Source organism: Salvelinus fontinalis, chromosome 9 (assembly GCF_029448725.1).
Source record: "Salvelinus fontinalis isolate EN_2023a chromosome 9, ASM2944872v1, whole genome shotgun sequence".
NCBI lineage: Eukaryota > Metazoa > Chordata > Actinopteri > Salmoniformes > Salmonidae > Salvelinus > Salvelinus fontinalis.
Window position 1 is genome coordinate 10748810 of NC_074673.1, and position 23194 is coordinate 10772003.

Here is a 23194-nt window from a genome sequence, read left to right on the forward strand (position 1 = left end):
CAGTTGTTGCACTGGAAAACATAAACTAACGGCAGGAGCCGGCGACAAAGCTAGGTTGTCCATAGCGAGAAACATTTCCACCCAAAGAGGAAAACCACAAGCGGCAAACATGAGAGAGAAAAAACCATAGCTGGGGAAGCGAGGTCAGGGAAGGAGGGAGGGATGAGGGCGTCCTATAGGGTGCAACGCTGAGTGGATGAATGAAAGAACGAGTGAATGGGTGAACGAATATAGGAAATAAGCAGTCATTTAATTCAATTTAATGGGAGTGATCACCCTTAGCCTATCAAAATGTTCGTTCCTCGGCCAGCAGTAAATCCTATAGGCTGTGGCATCTGGGTGCTGGATGACAACCGCACCATTCTTATGCTGTGGTGTCATTTCTGAAAGATGAAAAAAGTTATATTCCTATAGACAATTTTGCAATAATGTGATTGGATTTGGCCTAATATCAATATCAACTAAACGAAACCATCAGAAAATGGAAGATTACAGTGCCAGTGCCACAAATAAAAGCATAAAATGGTGAAATGTTTTTATTTATTTTTTACTTAAAAGGAATCACTCATATTTTTCAGTAATCATTTTCTGGATTTCAAACCCCCCCAAAAATCACTGGAAAAGAATAGCTTAAGTGAATATTTTATTAAGATGCATGGCATTCTTTCAATTTAGTATGCTTGGATGCAAACAGTAGGTCAGACTAATTTTCATAAACTAGGCTACACAAGTAGACAGCATTCCAGAATTAGTATTGCATTGCAAGCCTTGGTTGGGTTCCAAGGAGGAATTTGAAGGGAGAGCAGCAGAGGTAGCAGCAGCATGATGCTGGTGCTGGTGGTGGGATGTCTGGTTGCCATGGTAACACACTACTTTGAGCTGGTAGTCAGAATGGTGTTAGTCATAGTTTTCCAGGGACAAAGTGGACCTGTAGGTCCTCATAGTGCAACAATGTTTTGGTGGATTCTGGTGAATCGATGGTGGCCTTTGATCTAAACAGGGGGATGAGGTCACTATATGATGATAATGATGATCAAATCAAAGTTTATCGGTCGCGTACCGAAGTCGGTCGCAGGTGCAGTGAAATGCTTGTGTTTCTAGCTCCAACAGTGCAGTGATACCTAGCAGTACAAAACTATTATGATGATAATAAGGATGATGATGGAGATGATGACGATGGTGATGACGGTGGTGATGACGACGAGGGTGATGATGACGGTGATGGTGATAAGGAAGATGATGACGATGACAGTGGTAAAGATGATGATGATGGTGATAAGGATGATGATGCTGATGACAATGGTGACGATGGTGATGGTGACGACGATGGTGATAAGGAAGATGATGGTGGTGATGATGGTGATAAGGTTGATAATGCTGATGACAATGGTGATGATGGTGATGGTGATGATGATGGTGATAAGGATGATGATGGTGATGATGATGATGATGGTAATTATGATGGTGACTATTCCTTCCCTCCTGCAGGTCAATGTAGCATCCAGACAGGCATGTTTTACATGTAATACAGGGCTTACAGATCTTCAGGAAACAGAATCAAGTCATGCCTATTCCAATGGTCAAGTACGAACCCAAAACGCAGCCTATGGCTATCCCAATGCAGACAGGCTCTGCTCAGCTAATCAGTAGGATTAGACCCCTTTCTGCTTCATGTATCGCCTGTACATCTAAGTAGGACTACACACTTTGAAGTGATTATAATGTGAACCTATTGAAGAAATCCAACTGGTCAAGAGGATAAAATGGAAATCCCCCTTATATAGAACAATCCCCAGGTTGATATTTATTGGGATGAATCTTGTCCTGGAGGCAGAGCTAAGTGGTTTTTGCTCGCTGGGCCAGCTACAAAGTCAAAATGTTCTGTCGTAAAAAATTCATGATTTTGTTGTTGTTGCTATTTGGTCTTAATGTAAGGTTAGGCATAAGGTTAGCAGTTTAGGTTTAGTTTAGGTTTAAGGTAAAGGTTAGATTTCAAACTGATTTTATGACTTTGTGACTAGGCCAGCTAGTAACCACTCTGCAGAGATCTCGATAAATACCAACCTGCTAGATGTCCCTTGTTCAGCAAACCAGAATCCTGGCAAAGTTTACCCAAAAGCTCTGTCCCTATACTGTAGCCTGGTCCCCAGATCTGTTTGTGTCTTGCTCAGTTGGCTAGACCCAGATCTTCTACACTATGCCGAGTTTGGCAAGACAGCAGGAACAGATCTGGGACCAGGCTAGAGGGACCAGGCTAGAGTCCTTCACCTCTGTCGCCTATGATGCCAGAGCAGATGAGCGGAGCAGCATGCAGCAAGCCTTCACAGCACTGCTACCAGGACTCTGTCTGTGTCTCCATGACAACATGTTCTGCTCTTGTACTGGTTGTACTGGGGGGTGGGTATATGAGCACAGTTGGATGGATCTCTCTCTCCCTCTCTCTCTCTCTCTCTCTCTCTCTCTCTCTCTCTCTCTCTCTCTCTCTCTCTCTCTCTCTCTCTCTCTCTCTCTCTCTGCTCATGGAGGATCTGTAGAGGCTTAGTATGTGTTTTAAAACCAATAGATTTCATTGGAATGTTCATCAGTAAAACCGTGCAGTGAACGTATGCTTTCTCATGTGGGCAGGTCCCTGAGAAGAAGCCGAGGACATTCCTGGGTAGAGTTTTTGAGTTCAGTGCTGTTTGCGTAACATTCCCAGCAACGACTGCCCAGGAACGAACAAGCAAGGCCCTGCTCAAGCATTTCTTACATCACCATCCATCTGACGGCGAGAGTTTTCACACACACTCTCGCTCAACCCATCTCCTTTCCTGTGGACACATACACGCACACACACACATGCATTTACACACACACACACACACACACACACACACACACACACACACACACACACACACACACACACACACACACACACACACACACACACACACACACACACACACACACACACACACACACACACACACACACACGCATACACACACACACACAACAGATGCACACACACAAATTCCCTTGCTAGGTAGAACCTCACCCTCTCAGTACTACTTTTAGTGCTGTAATCAGTGGTGTCACAGCACTACTAATGAATGAGTTGAAATGTATGAATAAACTGAAATATGCATATGAACATCAGGTAAAAGGTTATCATGCAATGTCCCATGCATGCTATTCCCAAATGAAAGACAATGCATTACATAAACCATGTGCTAGCTGTTTTTTATTTATTTCACCTTTATTTAACCAGGTAGGCTAGTTGAGAACAAGTTCTCATTTACAACTGCAACCTGGCCCGCAAAATGCAACTGCGACCTGTGTAAGGTTGAGTTCACAAGTCACGTGAACTACGCTCTTCGTCATCTGGTAGCATTCTCTGATGAATAGCTTACTGTGCATAGTTGTTTGGTCCATTCTTTTAGATTGAATTAGGCTAGTGATGCAAGTTTATCAGTCTCGACACCATTCATAAAGATCTATAGTCTGACACCAAACGTGAGGCATATGTAAGCTGTATCTTCTTCACTACCGTTCAAACGTTTGGGGTCACTTAGAAATGTCCCTGTTTTTTAAAGAAAAGCACATTTTTTGTCCATTACAATAACATCAAATTGATCAGAATTACAGTGTAGACATTGTTAATGTTGTAAATGACAATTGCAGCTGGAAACGGCTGATTTTTAAAGGAATATCCACATAGGCGTACAGAGGCCCATTATCAGCAACCATCACTCCTGTGTTCCAATGGCACGTTGTGTTAGCTTATCCAAGTTTATAATTTTAAAAGGCTAATTGATCATTAGAAAACCCTTTTGCAATTATGTTAGCACAGCTGAAAACCGTTGTCCTGATTAAAGAAGCAATAACACTGGCCTTCTTTAGACTAGTTGAGTATCTGGAGCATTTGTGGGTACGATTAATGGTTAGAAACAAAGCACTTTCTTCTGAAACTCATCAGTCTATTCTTGTTCTGAGAAATGAAGGCTATTCCATGTGAGAAATTGCCAAGAAACTGAAGATCTCGTACAACGCTGTGTACTACTTCCTTCACAGAACAGAGCAAACTGGCTCTAACCTGAATAGAAAGAGTAGTGGGAGGCCCCGGTGCACAACTGAACAAGTACATTAGAGTGTCTGATTTCAAAAACAGACGCCTCACAAGTCCTCAACTGGCAGCTTCATTAACTAGTACCCGCAAAACACCAGTCTCATCGTCAGTGGCGTGCCAGGGGCCTGGGGCCTGGGCCTTCAGTGAGGTCCTACACAGTCCCACCCGAATTAATCCACCTCTTATTACCATCATTATGATGCCATGGCTCTAGACACTATACATTTAGACAGAAACGCAGTATAACCAGGCGTTGCGTCACCTTGAAATTGACAAAAATTGACATTTTTGGGTAAACACTGTTTACCCAAAAACATGACACAATCAATGAGTCTTTTCAATATTTCCCTATTTTTCTTCACCTTTTCATTGTGCAGCTCCGTTGCCCTGTGCGCTTGTTCGTTAAGCTGTAGATCCACTCGGGTGTCCCCAAAAGTTTTCAAAAGCACCATTGCTTGTAAGTTCCCAGCCATACTTTGGTGTCTCGTTGCTGCCTTGGTTAGACAACTCAAGTTTGCAAAGCCAGTGTGGCTCCAAACACCAAATCGATCACTTGCAAATAATAGGCATTCCCAGCAGTACAGTTTGCAGTGCTTCTCGGAGCCTGTGAGCCATTGATAGCGCTCGTAGTTGGAACTTTGAAAGTGGCGAACGAACCCCTTTCCCGCCTGTGACAGGCTTTGTAGCGTCGGCGTCGGGCGACCTCTCCTTACAATGTCTAACTTTTCTTGAAAAGTTCGTCTTGAGAATGGCGTTATAATTATATCCTCGACCAAATCGATATCTTCTCCTCCTTCCGCCATTGTGGGTTAAAAAAACAGCTTAGTAGTACGTGAATTAATTAGTTTATCAAATTCAGATTCCTAGTTCTGATGTTCTGCATAGACCTGCCCATAGGACTGCCTCTTAATATTGGTAATCCAATCAAAAGACGTGCACACACTACGCCTGCTAGCTGGTTCCTGTGTAACACTGGAGCCAGCCAGCAGGCGTACAATAGCCAACTCTAAAGCTCATTGATTGACACTAAATTTTCATTTCCATTCACTTTAAGCTACAAGCGCCCGCACTGTTGATTCTGAAGGCCTAAGGGCAGATTTTAGACCCCTGGCAACACATGATGGCTGAATATGATTGGATAAAAGACCTAACATAAAGACCAGCCCTCCAAATCTCAACCTGGGGCTGGAAGCAGTGCAACCAAGAGGAAAGCTATGAAATGAATAGTATAACTCTTACTCTGGGGAATAATTTAATACATATTTGTGGGAAAATATATTTAAAAAAAATATATATTCTGATGATTTTAAGGCCAGCAGAGAAGGCCTTGCTGGCCCTGACGGCCCACCACTGCTCATCGTCAACAGTGAAGAGGCGACTCCGAGATGCTGACCTTCTAGGCAGAGTTGCAAAGAAAAAGCCATATCTCAGACTGGCTAATAAAAATAAAATATTAAGATTGGCAAAAGAACACAGACACTGGATAGAGGAAGATTGGAAAAAAGTGTTATGGACAGACAAATCTAAGTTTAAGGTGTTTCGAATCACAAAGAACATTCGTGCTTGACGCCGTCTGTCAGGCATGGTGGAGGCAATGTGATCGTCTGGGGGTGCTTTGGTGGTGGTAAAGTGGAACATTTGTACAGGATAGAAGGGATCTTGAATAAGGAAGGCTGTCACGCCATTTTGCAATGCCATACCATACCCTGTGGACGGTGCTTAATTGGAGCCAATTTCCTCCTACAACAGGACAATGACCCAAAGCACAGCTCCAAACTATGCAATAACTATTTAGGGAAGAAGCAGTCAGCTGGTATTCTGTCTGTAATGGAGTGGCCAGCACAGTCACTGGATCTCAACCCTATTGAGCTGTTGTGGGAGCAGCTTGACCGTATGGTACGTAAGAAGTTCCCATCAAGCCAATCCAACATGTGGGAGGTGCTTCAGGAAGCATGGGGTGAACTCTCTTCAGAAAACCTCAACAAACTGACAACTAGAATACCAAAGGTCTGGAAGGCTGTAATTACTGCACATGGAGGATTCTTTGATGAAAGCAAAGTTTGAAGGACGCAATTATTTTTCAGTCAAAAATCATTATTTATAACCTTGTCAACGTCTTGACTATATTTCCGTTTCATTTTGCAACTCATGTCATGTATGTTTTCATGGGAAACAAGGACATTTCTAAGTGACCCCAAACTTTTGAACGGTAGTGTATATGTACAAACTGTATCTAAAACGTGTCATATATTATAGCAGATCAGGTCATTTAACACACTGTATAATACTATGATTTCACCATAATTATTTTGAACATCCCCTTGAATAGGCTTTTTTTTACGGAGGAATGAAAGAAACCAATCCTTACCTTGATGCATCAAAGCTGTCGTAGGACCCCACGGTGTAGTGCCTGAAGAGCTTCCTCCTCTCAGCCCTGTCTGCTCGGGCATCTAAAGACAGAACAATCAGTAAAAAAGTGGGTGACCAATTCATTAAAGGGGTGACCAATTCATTAAAGGGGTGACCGATTCATTAAAGGGGTGACCACGGCTGTACCCTAAATGGCACCCTTTTCCCCATATAGTGCACTGCTTTTGACCGCGGTCCTTAGGGTGCCTTTTGGGACGCATAATATCAATAAACCAATTAAAAATAAACAAAGGCCCTTGAAAAACAGCAAACATTTCACTGTTAAATAGCCATCCAATAACCTTTAGACGATGGCATATTAAATGCATTCATAGGATGTGGAGATGTTGAAGATGTTGTTGAAGACCACAGTGAGCGTTATTCTAGCATTATTCTGTTCTCCATGTTGATGATATGTGCTGATATCTTGACTGCGTGGGACTCAACACTTTCCCCTCCAGCCTACTCACTGGTTGTCATAGTCACTGATTTATTTTCTAAGCACAGCCTCTTTGATAGCAGGGTGAGTTATATGGCTTATATTACATAGCCATATAATGTATGTAGTAGGCAGATGTGTACTCATACAGGGTAGGTCTACTCTAGTCAAGGGCCCTTCTATTTCTCTGTAAACATACATCAAACACCTCAATTCCTTCTGCTTTTCCATCAAAGTCCACAATTACATTTCATTGACATCTGAGATGTACATTATTTCTTATTAATCACCATGTTTGGTTATCAAATTTTAAGTTCAAATTTGAAGACTTACAGGAAACTGCTAAGCTATTATGTTCTGAGAAGCTATGGAGTGACAAAGGTGTTACACACCTTTTCAGCATGGGTGAAAGCACCCAGCCAGACAGAGTACTAATGAAACTCCCTGTCAGTGGTGTCTCTCTGGCTACGTCCCAAATTGCACCCTTTATAGTTTATGGTGTACAACTTTTGACCAGGGCCCATACACTGTTAAAATAGGAATACTCAAAACACAATCATTGTGTAGTAAAACCATTGAAAAGTAGTACACCTAATCTGAGATCTGGTGTTTGGAGGGTGAATGTAAACCCAATGTAACTCAAGGAATTTCTAAACAGAATGGAAACACTTTAAAACACCCAAAGTGGTTATTTGATCTGAATAATTGTGTTTTTAAGAGAGTGTTGCAGCATCAAAACACACAAATAATGTTTTGGCAAACTGTGTCTCTCATTCAATCAAATGGTTTTAGGATTACCTGGCACTACCTGCCATGCCTCAGGACTACCTGGCATGATGACTCCTTGCTGTCCCCAGTCCACCTGGCCGTGCTGCTGCTCCAGTTTCAACTGTTCTGCCTGCGGCTATGGAACCCTGACCTGTTCACCGGACGTGCTACCTGTCCCAGACCTGCTGTTTTCAACTCTCTAGAGACATCAGGAGCGGTAGAGATACTCTCAATGATCGGCTATGAAAAGCCACCTGACATTTACTCCTGAGGTGCTGCACACTCGACAACTACTGTGATTATTATTATTTGACCATGCTGGTCATTTATGAACATTTGAACATCTTGGCCATGTTCTGTTATAATCTCCACCTGGCACAGCCAGAAGAGGACTGGCCACCCCTCATAGCCTGGTTCCTCTCTAGGTTTCTTCCTAGGTTTTGGCCTTTCTAGGGAGTTTTTCCTAGCCACCGTGCTTCTACACCTGCATTGCTTGCTGTTTGGGGTTTTAGGCTGGGTTTCTGTACAGCACTTTGATATATCAGCTGATGTAAGAAGGGCTTTATAAATACATTTGATTTTATTTTACATTTCAAATTCATTTATAGCATAAATATTGATTGATGACGTTGATTAAATAAAAAACATAAATACCTTATTTAGATAAGTATTGAGACCCTTTGCTTAGAGATTCGAAATTGAGCTCAGGTGCATCCTGTTTCCATTTATCATCCTTGAGATGTTTCTACAACTTGATTGGAGTCCACCTGTGGTAAATTCAATTGATTGGACATGATTTGGAAAGGCACACACCTGTCTATATAACGACCCACCGTTGACAGTGCATGTCAGGGCAAAAACCAAGCCATGAGGTTGAAGGAATTATCCGTAGAGCTCCGAGACAGAATTGTGTCGAGGAACAGATCTGGGGAAGGGTACCAAAAAATGTCTACAGCATTGAAGGTCCCCAAGAAAACAGTGGCCTCCATCATTCTTAAATGGAAGAAGTTTGGAACCACCAAGACTGTTCCTAGAGCTGGCCGCCTGGCAAACTGAGCAATCGGGGAGAAGGGCCATGGTCAGGGAGGTGACCAATGACATGATGGTCACTCTGACAGAGCTTCAGAGTTCCTCTGTGGACATGGGAGAACATTCCAGAAAGACAACCATCTCTGCAGAATTCCACCAATCAGGCCGTTATAGTAGAGCGGCCAGACGGAAGCCACTCCTCAGTAAAAGGCACATGACAGTCCGCTTGGAGTGTGCCAAAAGGCACCGAAAGACTCTCAAACCATGAGAAACAATATTTTCTGGCCTGAAACCAAGATTGAACTCTTTAGCCTGAATGCCAGGAAACCTGGAGGAAACCTGGTACCATCCCTACGGTGAAGCATGGTGATGGCAGCATCATGATGTGTGGATGCTTTTTAGCGGTAGGGACTGGGTGACTAGTAAGGATCGAGGGAAAGATGAACGGAGCAAAGTACAGAGCGCTCAGGACCTCAGACTGGGGCGAAGGTTCACCTTCCAACAAAACAACCACCCTAAGCAAACAGCCAAGACAACGCAGGAGTGGCTTCGGGACAAGTCTCTGAATGTCCTTTAGTGGCCCAGCAAGAGCCCGGACTTGAACCCGATCTAACATTTCTGGAGAGTCTTTAGTTTTGAAATCTTTAGTTTTGGCAAGTCGGTTAGGACATCTACTTTTTGCATGACACAAGTAATTTTTCCTACAATTGTTTACAGACAGATTATTTCACTTATAATTCACTGTATCATAATTCCAGTGGGTCAGAAGTTTACATACACTAAGTTGACTGTGCCTTTAAACAGCTTGGAAAATTCCAGAAAATTATGGCATGGCTTATGAAGCTTCTGATAGGCTAATTCACATAATTTGAGTCAATTGGAGGTGTACCTGTGGATGTATTTCAAGGCCTACCTTCAAACTCAGTGTCTCTTTGCTTGACATCATGGGGATTAAAAAAATTAATCAGCCAAGACCTCCACAAGCCTGGTTCATCCTTGGAAGCAATTTCCAAACACCTGAAGGTACCACGTTCCTCTGTATGAACAATAGTACGCAAGTATAAATACCATGGGACCACGCAACTGTCATACCGCTCAGGAAGGAGATGCGTTCTGTCTCCTAGAAATGAATGTACTTTAGTGCGAAAAGTGCAAATCAATCCCAGAACAACAGCAAAGGACTTTGTGAAGATGCTGGAGGAAACAGGTACAAAAGTATCTATATCCACAGTAAAACGAGTCCTATATCGACATAACCTGAAAGGCCGCTCAGCAAGGACGAAGCCAGTGCTCCAAAGCCTCCATAAAAAAGCCAGACGGGCTTTGCAACTGCACATGGGGGACAAAGATCATACTTTTTTGGAGAAATGTCCTCTGGTCTGATGAAACAAAAATACAACTGTTTGGCCCTAATGACCATTGTTATGTTTGTAGGAAAAAGGGGGAGGCTTGTAAGCGAAGAACACCATCCCAACCGTGAAGCATGGGGGTGGCAGCATCATGTTGTGGGGGTGCTTTGTTGCAGGAGGGACTGGTGCACTTCACAAAATAGATGGCATCATGAGGTAGGACAATTATCTGGATATATTGAAGCAACATCTCAAGACATCAGTCAGGAAGTTAAATGCTGGTCGCTAATGGGTCTTCCAAATGGACAATGACCCCAAGCATACTTCCAAAGTTGTGGCAAAATGGCTTAAGGACAACAAAGTCAAGGTATTGGAGTGGCTATCACAAAGCCCTGACCTCAATTCTATAGAAAATGTGTGGGCAGAACGGAAAAAGCGTGTTCGAGCAAGGAGGCCTACAAACCTGACTCAGTTACACCAGCTCTGTCAGGAGGAATAGGCCAACTTATTGTGGGAAGCTTGTGGAAGGCTACCCAAAATGTTTTACCCAAGTTAAACAATTTAAAGGCAATGCTACCAAATACTAATTGAGTGTATGTAAACTTCTGACCCACTGGGAATGTGATGAAAGAAATAAAAGCTGAAATAAATCATTCGCCCAACTATTATTCTGACATTTCACATTCTTAAAATAAAGTGGTGATCCTAACTGACCTAAAACAGGGAATTATTACTAGGATTAAATGTCAGGAATTTTGAAAAACTGAGTTTAAATGTATTTTGCTAAGGTGTATGTAAACTTCCGACTTCAACTGTATGTAAATGTGATATTTCAATGAGGCATTGTGAGTAGATTGATGAGGGGAAAACATTTTTTTTAATCAGTTTTAGAGTAAGGCTGTATCGAAACAAAATGTGGAAAAAGTCAAGGGGTCTGAAGAATGTCTGAATACACTAAACCGAATAGCCCTAAAAATCTTGATTGTAAGATCATTTATAATATCACAATTGGACCTGGCAACTGTAGCTTCTAATAAGTGCCAAAGTTTACCCTTGGAAAAATATTCATTTCCCAGTGTCTTCTCTAAAATGTGAATCAAAATATTGACTGAAAATCATCAGTCAATATTTATGCTATAAACAAATTTGAAATGTAAAACCATTTCATTGAATGAGAGACACAGTCTGCCAAAACATTATTTATGAGTTTTGATGCTGGAACACTCTCTTAAAAACACAATTATTCAGATCAAGGAACCACTTTTTTCCATTCTGTTTAGAAATACATTCAGTTATATTGGATTTACATTCAAACACCCTCCAGACACCAGATCTCAGATTAGGTGTACTACTTTTTAGGGTTTTACTACACAATGATTGTGTTTTGAGTATTTCTATTTTAACAGTGTATTGGCCCTGGTCAAAAGTAGCACCAATCTCCCAATACCCTCACAACCTGGTCAAAAGTAGTATGAATAATTCAAAATTCCCTCACAACCTGGTCAAAAGTAGTACTAATCTGTCCCAAACCCCTCACAAACTGGTCAAAAGTAGTACAATCTGTCCCAAACCCCTCACAACCTGGTCAACAGTAGTACCAATCTCTCCCAATACCCTCTCAACCTGGTCAAAAGTAGTACTAATCTGTCCCAAACCCCTCACAACCTGGTCAAAAGTAGCACCAATCTCTCCCAATACAACCTGGTTAAACATAGTTCCAACTTGTCCCAATACCCTCACAATGTGGTTAAAACTAGTATGAACCTGTCCCAATACCTTACCAACCTGGTCAAAAGTAGTATCAACCTGTCCCAATACCCTCACAACCAGGTCAAAAGTAGTACCAATCTGTCCCAAAACCCTCACAACCAGGTCAAAAGTAGTACCAATCTGTCCCAATACCCTCACAACCTGGTCAAAAGTAGTATCAACCTGACCCAATACCCTCACAACCTGGTCAAAAGTAGCACCAATCTGTCCCAATACCCTCACAACCAGGTCAAAAGTAGTACCAATCTGTCCCAATACCCTGCCAACCATGTGTTTCGATACTCTAGCAAAGTTAAGGTGTAATCTCCTTTAAGGTGAAAGCACTCGTTTAAGTATTCCAAAGAATTTGTACAGTGTATAGCAGTGTAGGACTCTGGGCAGGCCCTGGCCAAAAGTAGGGAATATAGTGCTATTCAGGACCTGTCAGTAGTGTATGTTCTGTACAGCAACCCAGCGTATCTGTATCTGTATCTGTATCTGTATCTGTATCTGTATCTCTCTCTGTATCTCTCTCTGTATCTCTCTCTCTGTATCTCTCTCTCTCGCTGTATCTCTCTCTCTCTCTGTATCTCTCTCTCTCTCTCTGTATCTCTCTCTCCCTCTGTATCTCTCTCTCTCTCTGTATCTCTCTCTCTCTCTCTGTATCTCTCTCTCTCTCTCTCTCTCTCTCTCTCTCTGTATCTCTCTCTCTCTCTGTATCTCTCTCTCGCTCTCTGTATCTCTCTCTCTCTCTCTCTCTCTCTCTCTCTCTCTCTCTCTCTCTCTCTCTCTCTCTCTCTCTCTCTCTCTCTCTCTCTCTCTCTCTCTCTCTCTCTCTCTCTCTCTCTCTCTCTCTCTCTCTCTCTCTCTCTCTCTCTCTGTGTGTATCTCTCTCTCTCTGTGTGTGTGTGTATCTCTCTATCTCTCTCTGTGTGTGTATCTCTCTCTCTCTATGTGTGTGTGTATCTCTCTCTGTGTGTGTGTGTGTGTGTGTGTATCTCTCTCTCTCCCTCTCTCTCTGTGTATCTCTCTCTCTCTCTCTCTCTCTATCTCCAGTAAAAGTAGAGTGCAAACACACCTCCCTCCCTCCCCTCCTCAACGCACAGACAGCAGAATAAAAAAAGACTACTTGACCAGAGTGTGCACTGCGCTGACAGTTGCTGCTGGTGAATACTAAATCACAATTCCATGGGAGTACTGTAGCTAGCCTAGCATAGCCTAGCTCAGTCAGTGGCGGGCATAGACTAGCTCAGTCAGTGGCTAGCATAGACTAGCTCAGTCAGTGGCTAGCCTATCCTAGCCAAGCACAGACAGTGGCTAGCCTATCGTAGCCTAACACAATCAGTGGCTAGCTTGGTAAATCCAAGCTTCAACCTGACTACTGCATGTCAAATGGATAGTGACACAGCTAGGCTAATACTACTATGTGGATCGAATGCAAAACTAGCACAATAGGATAGATTCAACCATTAATAAATTCGACCACTGTACTGAACTGTACTGCATGTGTTAAGTCTGATCAGATGGCTGCAACCCTTGCAAACTTCCCCTGAGGAAGATGAATACATACATAGTGAGGAAGGTGTATACATACATAGTGAGGAAGGCGAATACATACATAGTGAGGAAGATGAATACATACATAGTGAGGAAGATGAATACATACACAGACAATAGGCTATACAGTACAGGTTATGGAAAACAAAACATTATAATTGACCGTTACGGATTCTTCCACCCCCTTTATATAAGTAACAGTACACTCAACCTGAAAATAAAATGTACACAATCCACGGTCCTCGTAAATAAACCCACACACACGTCCAACTTAAACACTGATAATAACAAACAGAAATCCATATGTTCCTCTGTTTTCCAGGTGAAACACGTTCTGTTAAAAACACAATTCAACCCTGTTTACAACCAGACTACCAGCTAAATATGGTCCTCGCTCACTCACTCTCACACCTTTCCCTCCCCAACACTCACACAGTGCTGTACCTCCAAAATGAACCTTCTTCCTGGATTTGGCCGTCTCTTCCATTTGCGCCCTCTTCCTCCCCTCTAACGGAGTGCTTCCCGGAAACGCTCACACCTTCACCTCCAAGTTCCCTTCACAGTCAAAATAACCTCACCTCTCCACCTCTAGTCCTCAGGCTACAAAGCCTTTAAGAAACATCCCAAGAAAGTTGGACCAATCCCAGTATGTGAAGATACATAGGCCATAACCATCCCCATTGAGATGAAGAGAGCAACTCTATCTGGTAATGAACAAGTCCCACGTAAGCTCTGCTCTTAGTGCACAGAGAGAGTGAGAGAGAGAAAAAATCGTACAAAAAGAGAAAAAAATCTTGCCAAGGCCCACTCCTTAGCAACCGGGCTTGTACAGTGTACAGAGGACGTTTCCATGGAAATATACCAATCAAGAATGTACATGAGTGTTGCAGTGAAGGGTTTACTATTCTGGCACAACTGCATGATGTTAGTAACCAAGTAATCTCGCTTAACCAATAACTCAAATCTTGCATAATTTGGTACCAGTTGCGTTTACGTAGTCGGTCTATGGGAGATTAGTAACCAGGCAGCAGCACAGATAGATAGCTACTACCAGAATACAGCATATATTCAGATGGCATTTCAGCAGTTATAACAACATCTGAAATACTGTGTGTGCATTAGCTGTCCCTTCAGGCAAAGGGAAACAGATGTATTGGTGAAGAAGTCGACAGCCAATTGTAGCCCACATCGACATTGCAATGTCAAATCGTTTTTATTCCATCAATCATACCCCCTTCCTCAAATAGAGTGAATTATCATATCCTTCATAAACTCTATTTGTATAGCAACACTGCTTCCTATAATTGACAAATCCGGTCAAAATGTACTGATCGGAACATTGTGGCACTGTTCAGTCACTCAGTACAACAAGTAGGTCTTTCAGGTTTCACAAATAGATATGACTATTACAAATATCCTGAATCCAACATTAAAAACATCTTTGCTAACACATTTTGAGGGAGGGGTAAACACCAAAGCTAGCATTCACCTATATCAAGAGACCTCTCCTGTCACTGCACATTGTTCTAACACTAGCCAAGCCACAGACGAGTGTCTGGAAGCAACACACAAACACATTGGAACACACACGTTGGAACACACACACACACACACACACACACACACACACACACACACACACACACACACACACACACACACACACACACACACACACACACACACACACACACACACACACACACACACACACACACACACAAGTGTCTGGAACATCCAATGGCATATTTGTGTTCTATCAGAGAGGAGTAACAGGCGGACTGACATTATACTGTCGTCATCATGACTCAAAGTGTACTGCCACACACACACACACAACCCTCCCGGCCAATCACAGATGGCTTGCCATCACTTCTCGAGACTGCCTGCTAGTTTAAAACATCCTGCATTCATGTCTATCCACCACCATCCTGCATATGATACAGTTCAAAGACGACCAATAACATTGTAATCTTGGCACCCAGAATCAAATCTCATGTGTTGTTGTAACGGCTTTCCTCCTCCTCTTCATCAGAAGAGGAGGAGCAGGGATCGAACCAAAATGCAGCTGAGTTTGTAGACATGATTTATTAAAGAAAAAACACGAAAACACGAACTTGACTAATAAACTAACCAAAACAAATAAACGGTGTAGACAGATCTGAACGACGGACTCACATAACACACGAGAACGCACGAACAGGGAAAAAAAGCCTACACATAAAAAAACACTGAACAAACAAACCGAAACCAGTCCCATGTGGCGTAACGACATACACAAACACAGGAGACAATCACCCACAACGAACACTGTGAAAACGCCTACCTAAATATGACTCTTAAATTAGAGGAACGCCAAACACCTGCCTCTAATTAAGAGCCATACCAGGCAACCCATTAACCAACACAGAAACAGAAAACATAGAATGCCCACCCAAACTCACGTCCTGACCAACTAACACATATAACAAACTAACAGAAATAGGTCAGGAACGTGACATAACCCCCCCCATAAGGTGCGAACTCTGGGCGCACCAGCACAAAGTCTAGGGGAGGGTCTGGGTGGGCATCTGACCACGGTGGTGGCTCAGGCTCCGGGCGAGGTCCCCACCCCACCATAGTCAATCCCAGCCTCCATCTCCCCCTAAAAATATCCACCCACATCTTACCCCCACAAAATCCTCTTGGTAACATCCATGACAGGGACAGCACCGGGACAGAGGGATAGCACAAGACAGAGGGATAGATCAGAATATAGAGGTAGCTCAGGATAGAGAGGGAGATCAGGATAGAGGGGCAACTCCGGACTGAAAGGCAGCTCCGGACAGAGAGACAGCTCTGGACAGAGGGGCAGTTCTGGGTATATAGCCGTTTCTGGCTGAAGGGCAGCTCATGGCTGACTGACGGATCTGGACGCTCATGGCAGGCTGACGGCTCTCGACGCTCATGGCTGGCTGACGGCTCTCGACGCTCATGGCTGGCTGACGGCTCTCGACGCTCATGGCTGGCTGAAGGCTCTCGACGCTCATGGCTGGCTGAAGGCTCTCGACGCTCATGGCTGGCTGAAGGCTCTCGACGCTCATGGCTGGCTGAAGGCTCTCGACGCTCATGGCTGGTTGACGGCTCTCGACGCTCATGGCTGGCTGAAGGCTCTCGACGCTCATGGCTGGCTGACGGCTCTCGACGCTCATGGCAGGCTGACGGCTCTCGACGCTCATGGCAGGCTGACGGCTCTCGACGCTCATGGCAGGCTGACGGCTCTGGCTGCTCATGGCTCGCTGGCGGCTCTGGCAGATCCTGTCTGGTTGGCGGCTCTGGCAGATCCTGTCTGGTTGGCGGCTCTGGCTGATCCTGTCTGGTTGGCGGCTCTGGCAGATCCTGTCTGACGGACGGCTCTGGCAGATCCTGTCTGACGGACGGCTCTAGCGGCTCCTGTCTGACGGACGGCTCTAGCGGCTCCTGTCTGACGGACGGCTCTAGCGGCTCCTGTCTGACGGACGGCTCTAGCGGCTCCTGTCTGGTGGGCGGCTCTAGCGGCTCCTGTCTGGCGGGCGGCTCTGTAGGCTCATGGCAGACGGGCGGCTTTGCAGGCTCATGGCAGACGGATGGCTCAGACGGCGCTGGGGAGACGGATGGCTCAGACGGCGCTGGGGAGACGGATGGCTCAGATGGCGCTGGGGAGACGGATGGCTCAGATGGCGCTGGGGAGACGGATGGCTCAGATGGCGCTGGGGAGACGGATGGCTCTGGCCGGATAGGGCGCACTGTAGACCTGGTGCGTGGTGCCGGAACTGGAGGCACCGGGCTAAGGACACGCACCTTCATGCTAGTGCGGGGAGCAGGGACAGGGCACACTGGACTCTCAAAGCCTACTCTATACCTGGTGCGTGGTACCGGCACTGGTGGCACCGGGCTGAGGGCAAGCGCATCAGGATTAGTAGGGGGAGAAGAAACAGTGTGTACAGGGCTCTGGAGACGCACAGGAGGCTTAGTGCATGGTGCCGGAACTGGAGGCACCAAACTGGATACACGCACTACAGGGAGAGTGCATGGAGAAGGAACAGGGCTCTGGAAACGCACTGGTAGCCTAGTGCGTAGTGTAGGCACTGTAGGTACTAGGCTGGGACGGGGAGGTGGCGCCGGAAATACCGGACCGTGCAGGCGTACTGGCTCTCTTGAGCATTGAGCCTGCCCAACCTTACCTGGTTGAATGCTCCCGGTCACCCGACCAGTGCGGGGAGGTGGAATAACCCGCACCGGGCTATGTAGGCGAACCGGGGACACCATGCATAAGGCTGGTGCCATGTAAGCCGGCCCGAGGAGACGCACTGGAGACCAGACGCGTTGAGCCGGCCTCATGACACCTGGCTCAATGCCCAATCTAGCCCTACCAGTGCGGGGAGGTGGAATAACCCGCACTGGGCTATGCACTCGTACAGGAGACACCTTGCACTCTACTGCGTAACACGGCGCCTGCCCGTACTCCCGCTCTCCACGGTAAGCCTGGGAAGTGGGCGCAGGTCTCCTACCTGCCCTTGGCCCACTACCTCTTAGCCCCCCCCCAAGAATTTTTTGGGGTCTCCTCTCGGGCTTCCTGCCACGTCTCCTTGCTGCCTCCTCATACCAACGCTCTTGGGCTCTCGCTGCCTCCATCTCCTCACGAGCGCGGCGATATTCTCCCGATTGTGCCCATGGACCTCTCCCGTCCAATATTTCCTCCCAAGTCCATGATTCCTGTGTATAATCCTGCTTGAACTCACGCCGCTTGGTTCTGGATTGGTGGGTGATTCTGTAACGGCTTTCCTCCTCCTCTTCATCAGAAGAGGAGGAGCAGGGATCAAACCAAAATGCAGCTGAGTTTGTAGACATGATTTATTAAAGAAAAAACACGAAAACACGAACTTGACTAATAAACTAACCAAAACAAATAAACGGTGTAGACAGATCTGAACGACGGACTCACATAACACACGAGAACGCACGAACAGGGAAAAAAAGCCTACACATAAAAAAACACTGAACAAACAAACCGAAACCAGTCCCATGTGGCGTAACGACATACACAAACACAGGAGACAATCACCCACAACGAACACTGTGAAAACGCCTACCTAAATATGACTCTTAATTAGAGGAACGCCAAACACCTGCCTCTAATTAAGAGCCATACCAGGCAACCCATAAACCACCACAGAAACAGAAAACATAGAATGCCCACCCAAACTCACGTCCTGACCAACTAACACATATAACAAACTAACAGAAATAGGTCAGGAACGTGACAGTTGTGCTATTGTTTGTCAGAAGGTGGCTAATAACATTGTGATGGTGACAGCGATAACGTTGATTTATTTTTTCAAATGTTACTTTTTATTTTCCATAAAAACACTCTCTAATGTACTTGAATGCAAGGTCTGAGAGCCCCCCCCAAAAATACAAACAGTGCATTCAGAAAGTATTCATACTGTACCTGTTGACTTATTCCACAATATATTGTGTTACAGCCCTGAATTCAAAATGGATTAAATATATATTTTTCTCACCCATCTACACACCAATAACCCATAATGATAAAGTGAAAACATGTTTTAATATATTTTTTTTAAACATTTATTGAAAATTAAATGGAAATATCAGTCAATACATGTTAGAATAACCTTTGGCAGCGATTACAACTGTGAGTCATTACAGGTAGGTCTCTAAGAGCTTTGCACACCTGGATTGTACAATATTTGCTCATTATTATTAAAATAATTATTCATTATCTGTCAAGTTGGTTGTTGATTGTTGCTACACAGCCATAGTGTTGCCATAGATTTTCAAGCTAATTTAAGTGAAAACAGTAATTAGGCCATTAAGGAACATTCAATGTCATCTTGGTAAGCAACTCTGGTGTATATTTGGCCTTGTGTTTTAGGTTATTGTCCTGCTGAAAGGTGAATTAGTCTCACAGTGTCTGTTGGAACCGGGTGTCCTCTAGGATTTTACCTATTCTAAGCTCTATTCCGTTTATTTTAATCCTAAACCCCCCCTACTCTTTGCAGATGACAAGCATACCCATAACATGATGCAGCCACCACCATGCTTGAAAATATGAAGACTGGTACACAGTGGATTATGTGGGATTTACCCCAAATATAACACTTTGTATTCAGGTCATAAAGTTCATTTCTTTGCCACATTATTTGCAGTTTTACTTTAGTGTCTTATTGCAAACAGGATGCATGTTTTGCAATATTTTTCTTCCTTCTTTTCACTCTGTCATTTAGGTTAGTATTGTGGAGTAACTGCAATGTTGTTGATCCTCAGTTTTCTCCTATCACAGCCATTAAACTCTGTAACTGTTTTAAAGTCACCATTGGCCTCATGATGAAATCACTGAGCAGTTTCCTTACTCTCCGGGAACTAAATTAGGCAGGACGCCTGTATCTTTGTCGTGACTGGGTGTATTGATACACCATCCAAAGTGTAATTAATAACTTCACCATGCTCAAAGGAATATTCAATGTCTCCTTTTTAATATTTTATCTACCAATAGGTGCCCTTCTTTGTGAAGCATTGGAGTGTAGGCGGGTGACACAACATCTCAATTCAACCTATTGCAATTCAGGCTGTAACACAACAAAATGTGGAAAAGGTCAAGAGGTGTGACTACTTTCTGAAGGCATTGTACAAGATCTTCAGTTTCTTGGCAATTTCTCGCATGGAATAGCCTTCATTTCTCAGAACAAGAATAGACTGACGAGTTTCAGAAGAAAGGTATTTGTTTCTGGCCATTTTGAGCCTGTAATCGAACCCACAAATGCTGATGCTCCAGATACTCAACTAGTCTAAAGAAGAACAGTTTTAATGCATATTTAATCAGGACAACAGTTTTCAGCTGTGCTAACATATTTGCAAAAGGGGTTTCTAATGATCAATTGGCCTTTTAAAATGATAAACTTGGATTAGCTAACACAACGTGCCATTGGAACACAGGAGTGATGGTTGCTGATAATGGGCCTCTGTGCGCCTATGTAGATATTCCATAAATAAATCTGCCGTTTCCAGCTACAATAGTCATTTACAACATTAACAATGTCTACACTGTATTTCTGATCAATTTGATGTTATTTTAATGGACAAAAAAATTGATTTTCTTTCAAAAAAAGGGACATTTCTAAGTGACCCCAAACTTTTGAACGGTAGTGTATATATATTTCTTACAACGAGTATGAGAGAAAATGTTTCTGTTTTACAGCTCAGAGATTCTTGAAAGACAGGACAATCTCAGCTTTTTTTCCGCAAATATTTGTCTTAATACTAATAAAATGTGTAATATATATATTAGCTAGATGCAACTAACTGGATTTATGTCAACTCCGTCAGACACAATAAAATACACTTCATTTTTTTAAATATTGTCCAACAAGTGTTTAAAGGCCTTGATTATTTAATTCTAACATTAGATTAGTCAAATATGTAATACAAATCTCCAAACTTTTTATTTTATTTTTAAAGCACTGTTAAATGCTCCAGGGCTAATCGTGTTAGCATTTTGGCATGTTTTTCTAGATTTAGATCATAAAACGAGATTTATAAAGCAAATATTCCCCCTTAGGTCTAGCACAGCAAATACTTCAATTGTTTAAGCATCCATGCAGAACAGTGATTCAAATATTTTTTTCATAATCTTGACAAAAAAAACATTGACTCAATCAGTGACAAAGTATATTCATTTAAAATGGGGATCCTTTGCTCTGAACAAGGGCATTTCCAGGCATAGATTCGACATGTACATTTATAATATTTCAAGCATTTTGAAAATTCCCAAAACAAATAATTCCCCGAATGTACATTTAAAACTCGTGGGCCCCCCTTGCAGGGGCTGCGGGGGTGTGTGCTATGCCAGTGTGTGTTAGGATTACATGGAGCATTATGAATGACACAAGCTGGCTACATACAGTATAAATGGAATGCAGGTGACCTTTCAGATAGATAATGAGGCTAATATACAATTAATGAATCACATCAATTGCTTCACTTTTGGCATATAAGTGCGCCATAGAGTATATCTTTAAAAATAATACACCTGCCACTTGTTATTAAGTGTTTCAATTGCTGGGTTATTATAATTACATCAGTACATCTGTGCAGACAGAACATGCAAAGTGGTGTGCTTTTAACTCAAGAGATACCCTCGTCCCCTCTGGTCTGAGCAGAGCTACTGCATTCAGCTACTGAACACGGCTACTGAACACGGCTACAGAACACGGCTACAGAACACGGCTACTGAACACGGCTACAGAACACGGCTACTGAACACGGCTACAGAACACGGCTACAGAACACGGCTACTGAACACGGCTACTGAACACGGCTACTGAACACGGATAATGAACACGGCTACTGAACACGGCTACTGAACACAGCTACTGAACACTGCTACTGAACACGGATACTGAACACGGATACTGAACACGGATACTGAACACAGCTACTGAACACAGCTACTGAACACAGCTACTGAACACTGGCTGTACTGATGTGGAAAGCATTTATGTGGACCAAAATAACTTTAAACAGAAGGTTGCCCCAGGCTCAAGGGGCAAGCACAAACACACACACACATACACATGGAGAAGTATACAGTACACACACACACACACACACACACACACACACACACACACACACACACACACACACACACACACACACACACACACACACACACACACACACACACACACACACACACACACAGAGAGAGAGAGAAGTATACAGTACACAAGTACACACACACACTTTCTCTCTAAATACAAAGGAAGAAAGCAGTTTAGCAGCAGACATTTTGAATAACCACTACAGTACTACAGCTGTATAACCACTACAGTACTACAGCTGTATAACCACTACAGTACTACAGCTGAATAACCACTAGAGTACTACAGCTGAATAACCACTACAGTACTATAGCTGAATAATCACTACAGTACTACAGCTGAATAACCACTACAGTACTACAGCTGAATAACCACTACAGTACTACAGCTGAATAACTACTACAGTACTACAGCTGTATAACCACTACAGTACTACAGCTGTCAGTCACGCCACTTTGTGCAATACAATGCATTGTAGTCTAGTGCAGAACAGTAAAGTCTGTGGTTTCAGTCCCTCTCTCTACTTTACACATCCTAATCCACCAGGATGCCATACGAGGAGAGGTTAGTGAACCAAGGGTGACACAGGGCAGGTTACACATCTTTACATGGGTGTACCCTGTGGCTTAACCTTTTACCAACCGAATATATAGAATCAATGCATACACTGTGTTGTGAAGGCTGCATGTGTAGGCTGGGTACTGTGTCCTTGCTGCTGAGTGTTCATTGCATTAACAGCCTGCCATGGCCAGAAGGGACTTCTCATATTCAGAGGGTTATCAGAGCATGAGAGAGCTAGTGGCAGAGACCGAGCACAAGAATTAGAGGAACTGTATTATCCAATGGTTGGTGTTTGAATATACAGCTCTAACGTTTTATGTAAAGGCCAATTTTGACAAAGGCCAAGGAGACTTAGAAGTGAATTTGAACAGTGGGGTGATTATTGGGACTAACAACGTTTCTCTCTCTCTCTGTCTCTCTCTCTCTCTCTCTCTCAGAACTTACATGGTCTTTCCTCTTGGTTAGGGGTCTCCTCCACACACTCTGCTGGGAACCATCCCACGTTACCCCTGGCACTGCCCTCCCAGAAACCACCCTCACCTATGGAGAGCACTGAGAGGAGGGAGAGGGAGAGATA

The 23194-nt window shown here is 43.7% G+C and overlaps 1 protein-coding gene across 6 annotated transcripts in view; it reads right to left on the reverse strand.

Moving 5' to 3' along the window:
* Positions 1 to 23194, reverse strand: part of LOC129862040 (SH3 and multiple ankyrin repeat domains protein 2-like) — a 203886-nt gene that overhangs the window by 56084 nt on the left and 124608 nt on the right. For all 6 annotated transcript variants that reach the window (XM_055933363.1, XM_055933362.1, XM_055933360.1 and 3 more), the window contains exons 14-15: positions 23062 to 23169; positions 6480 to 6561 (exon numbers count right to left, since the gene is read on the reverse strand). In XM_055933363.1, coding sequence (XP_055789338.1) covers positions 6480 to 6561; positions 23062 to 23169 — 190 coding nt within the window. The remainder of the gene's footprint in view (positions 1 to 6479; positions 6562 to 23061; positions 23170 to 23194) is intronic.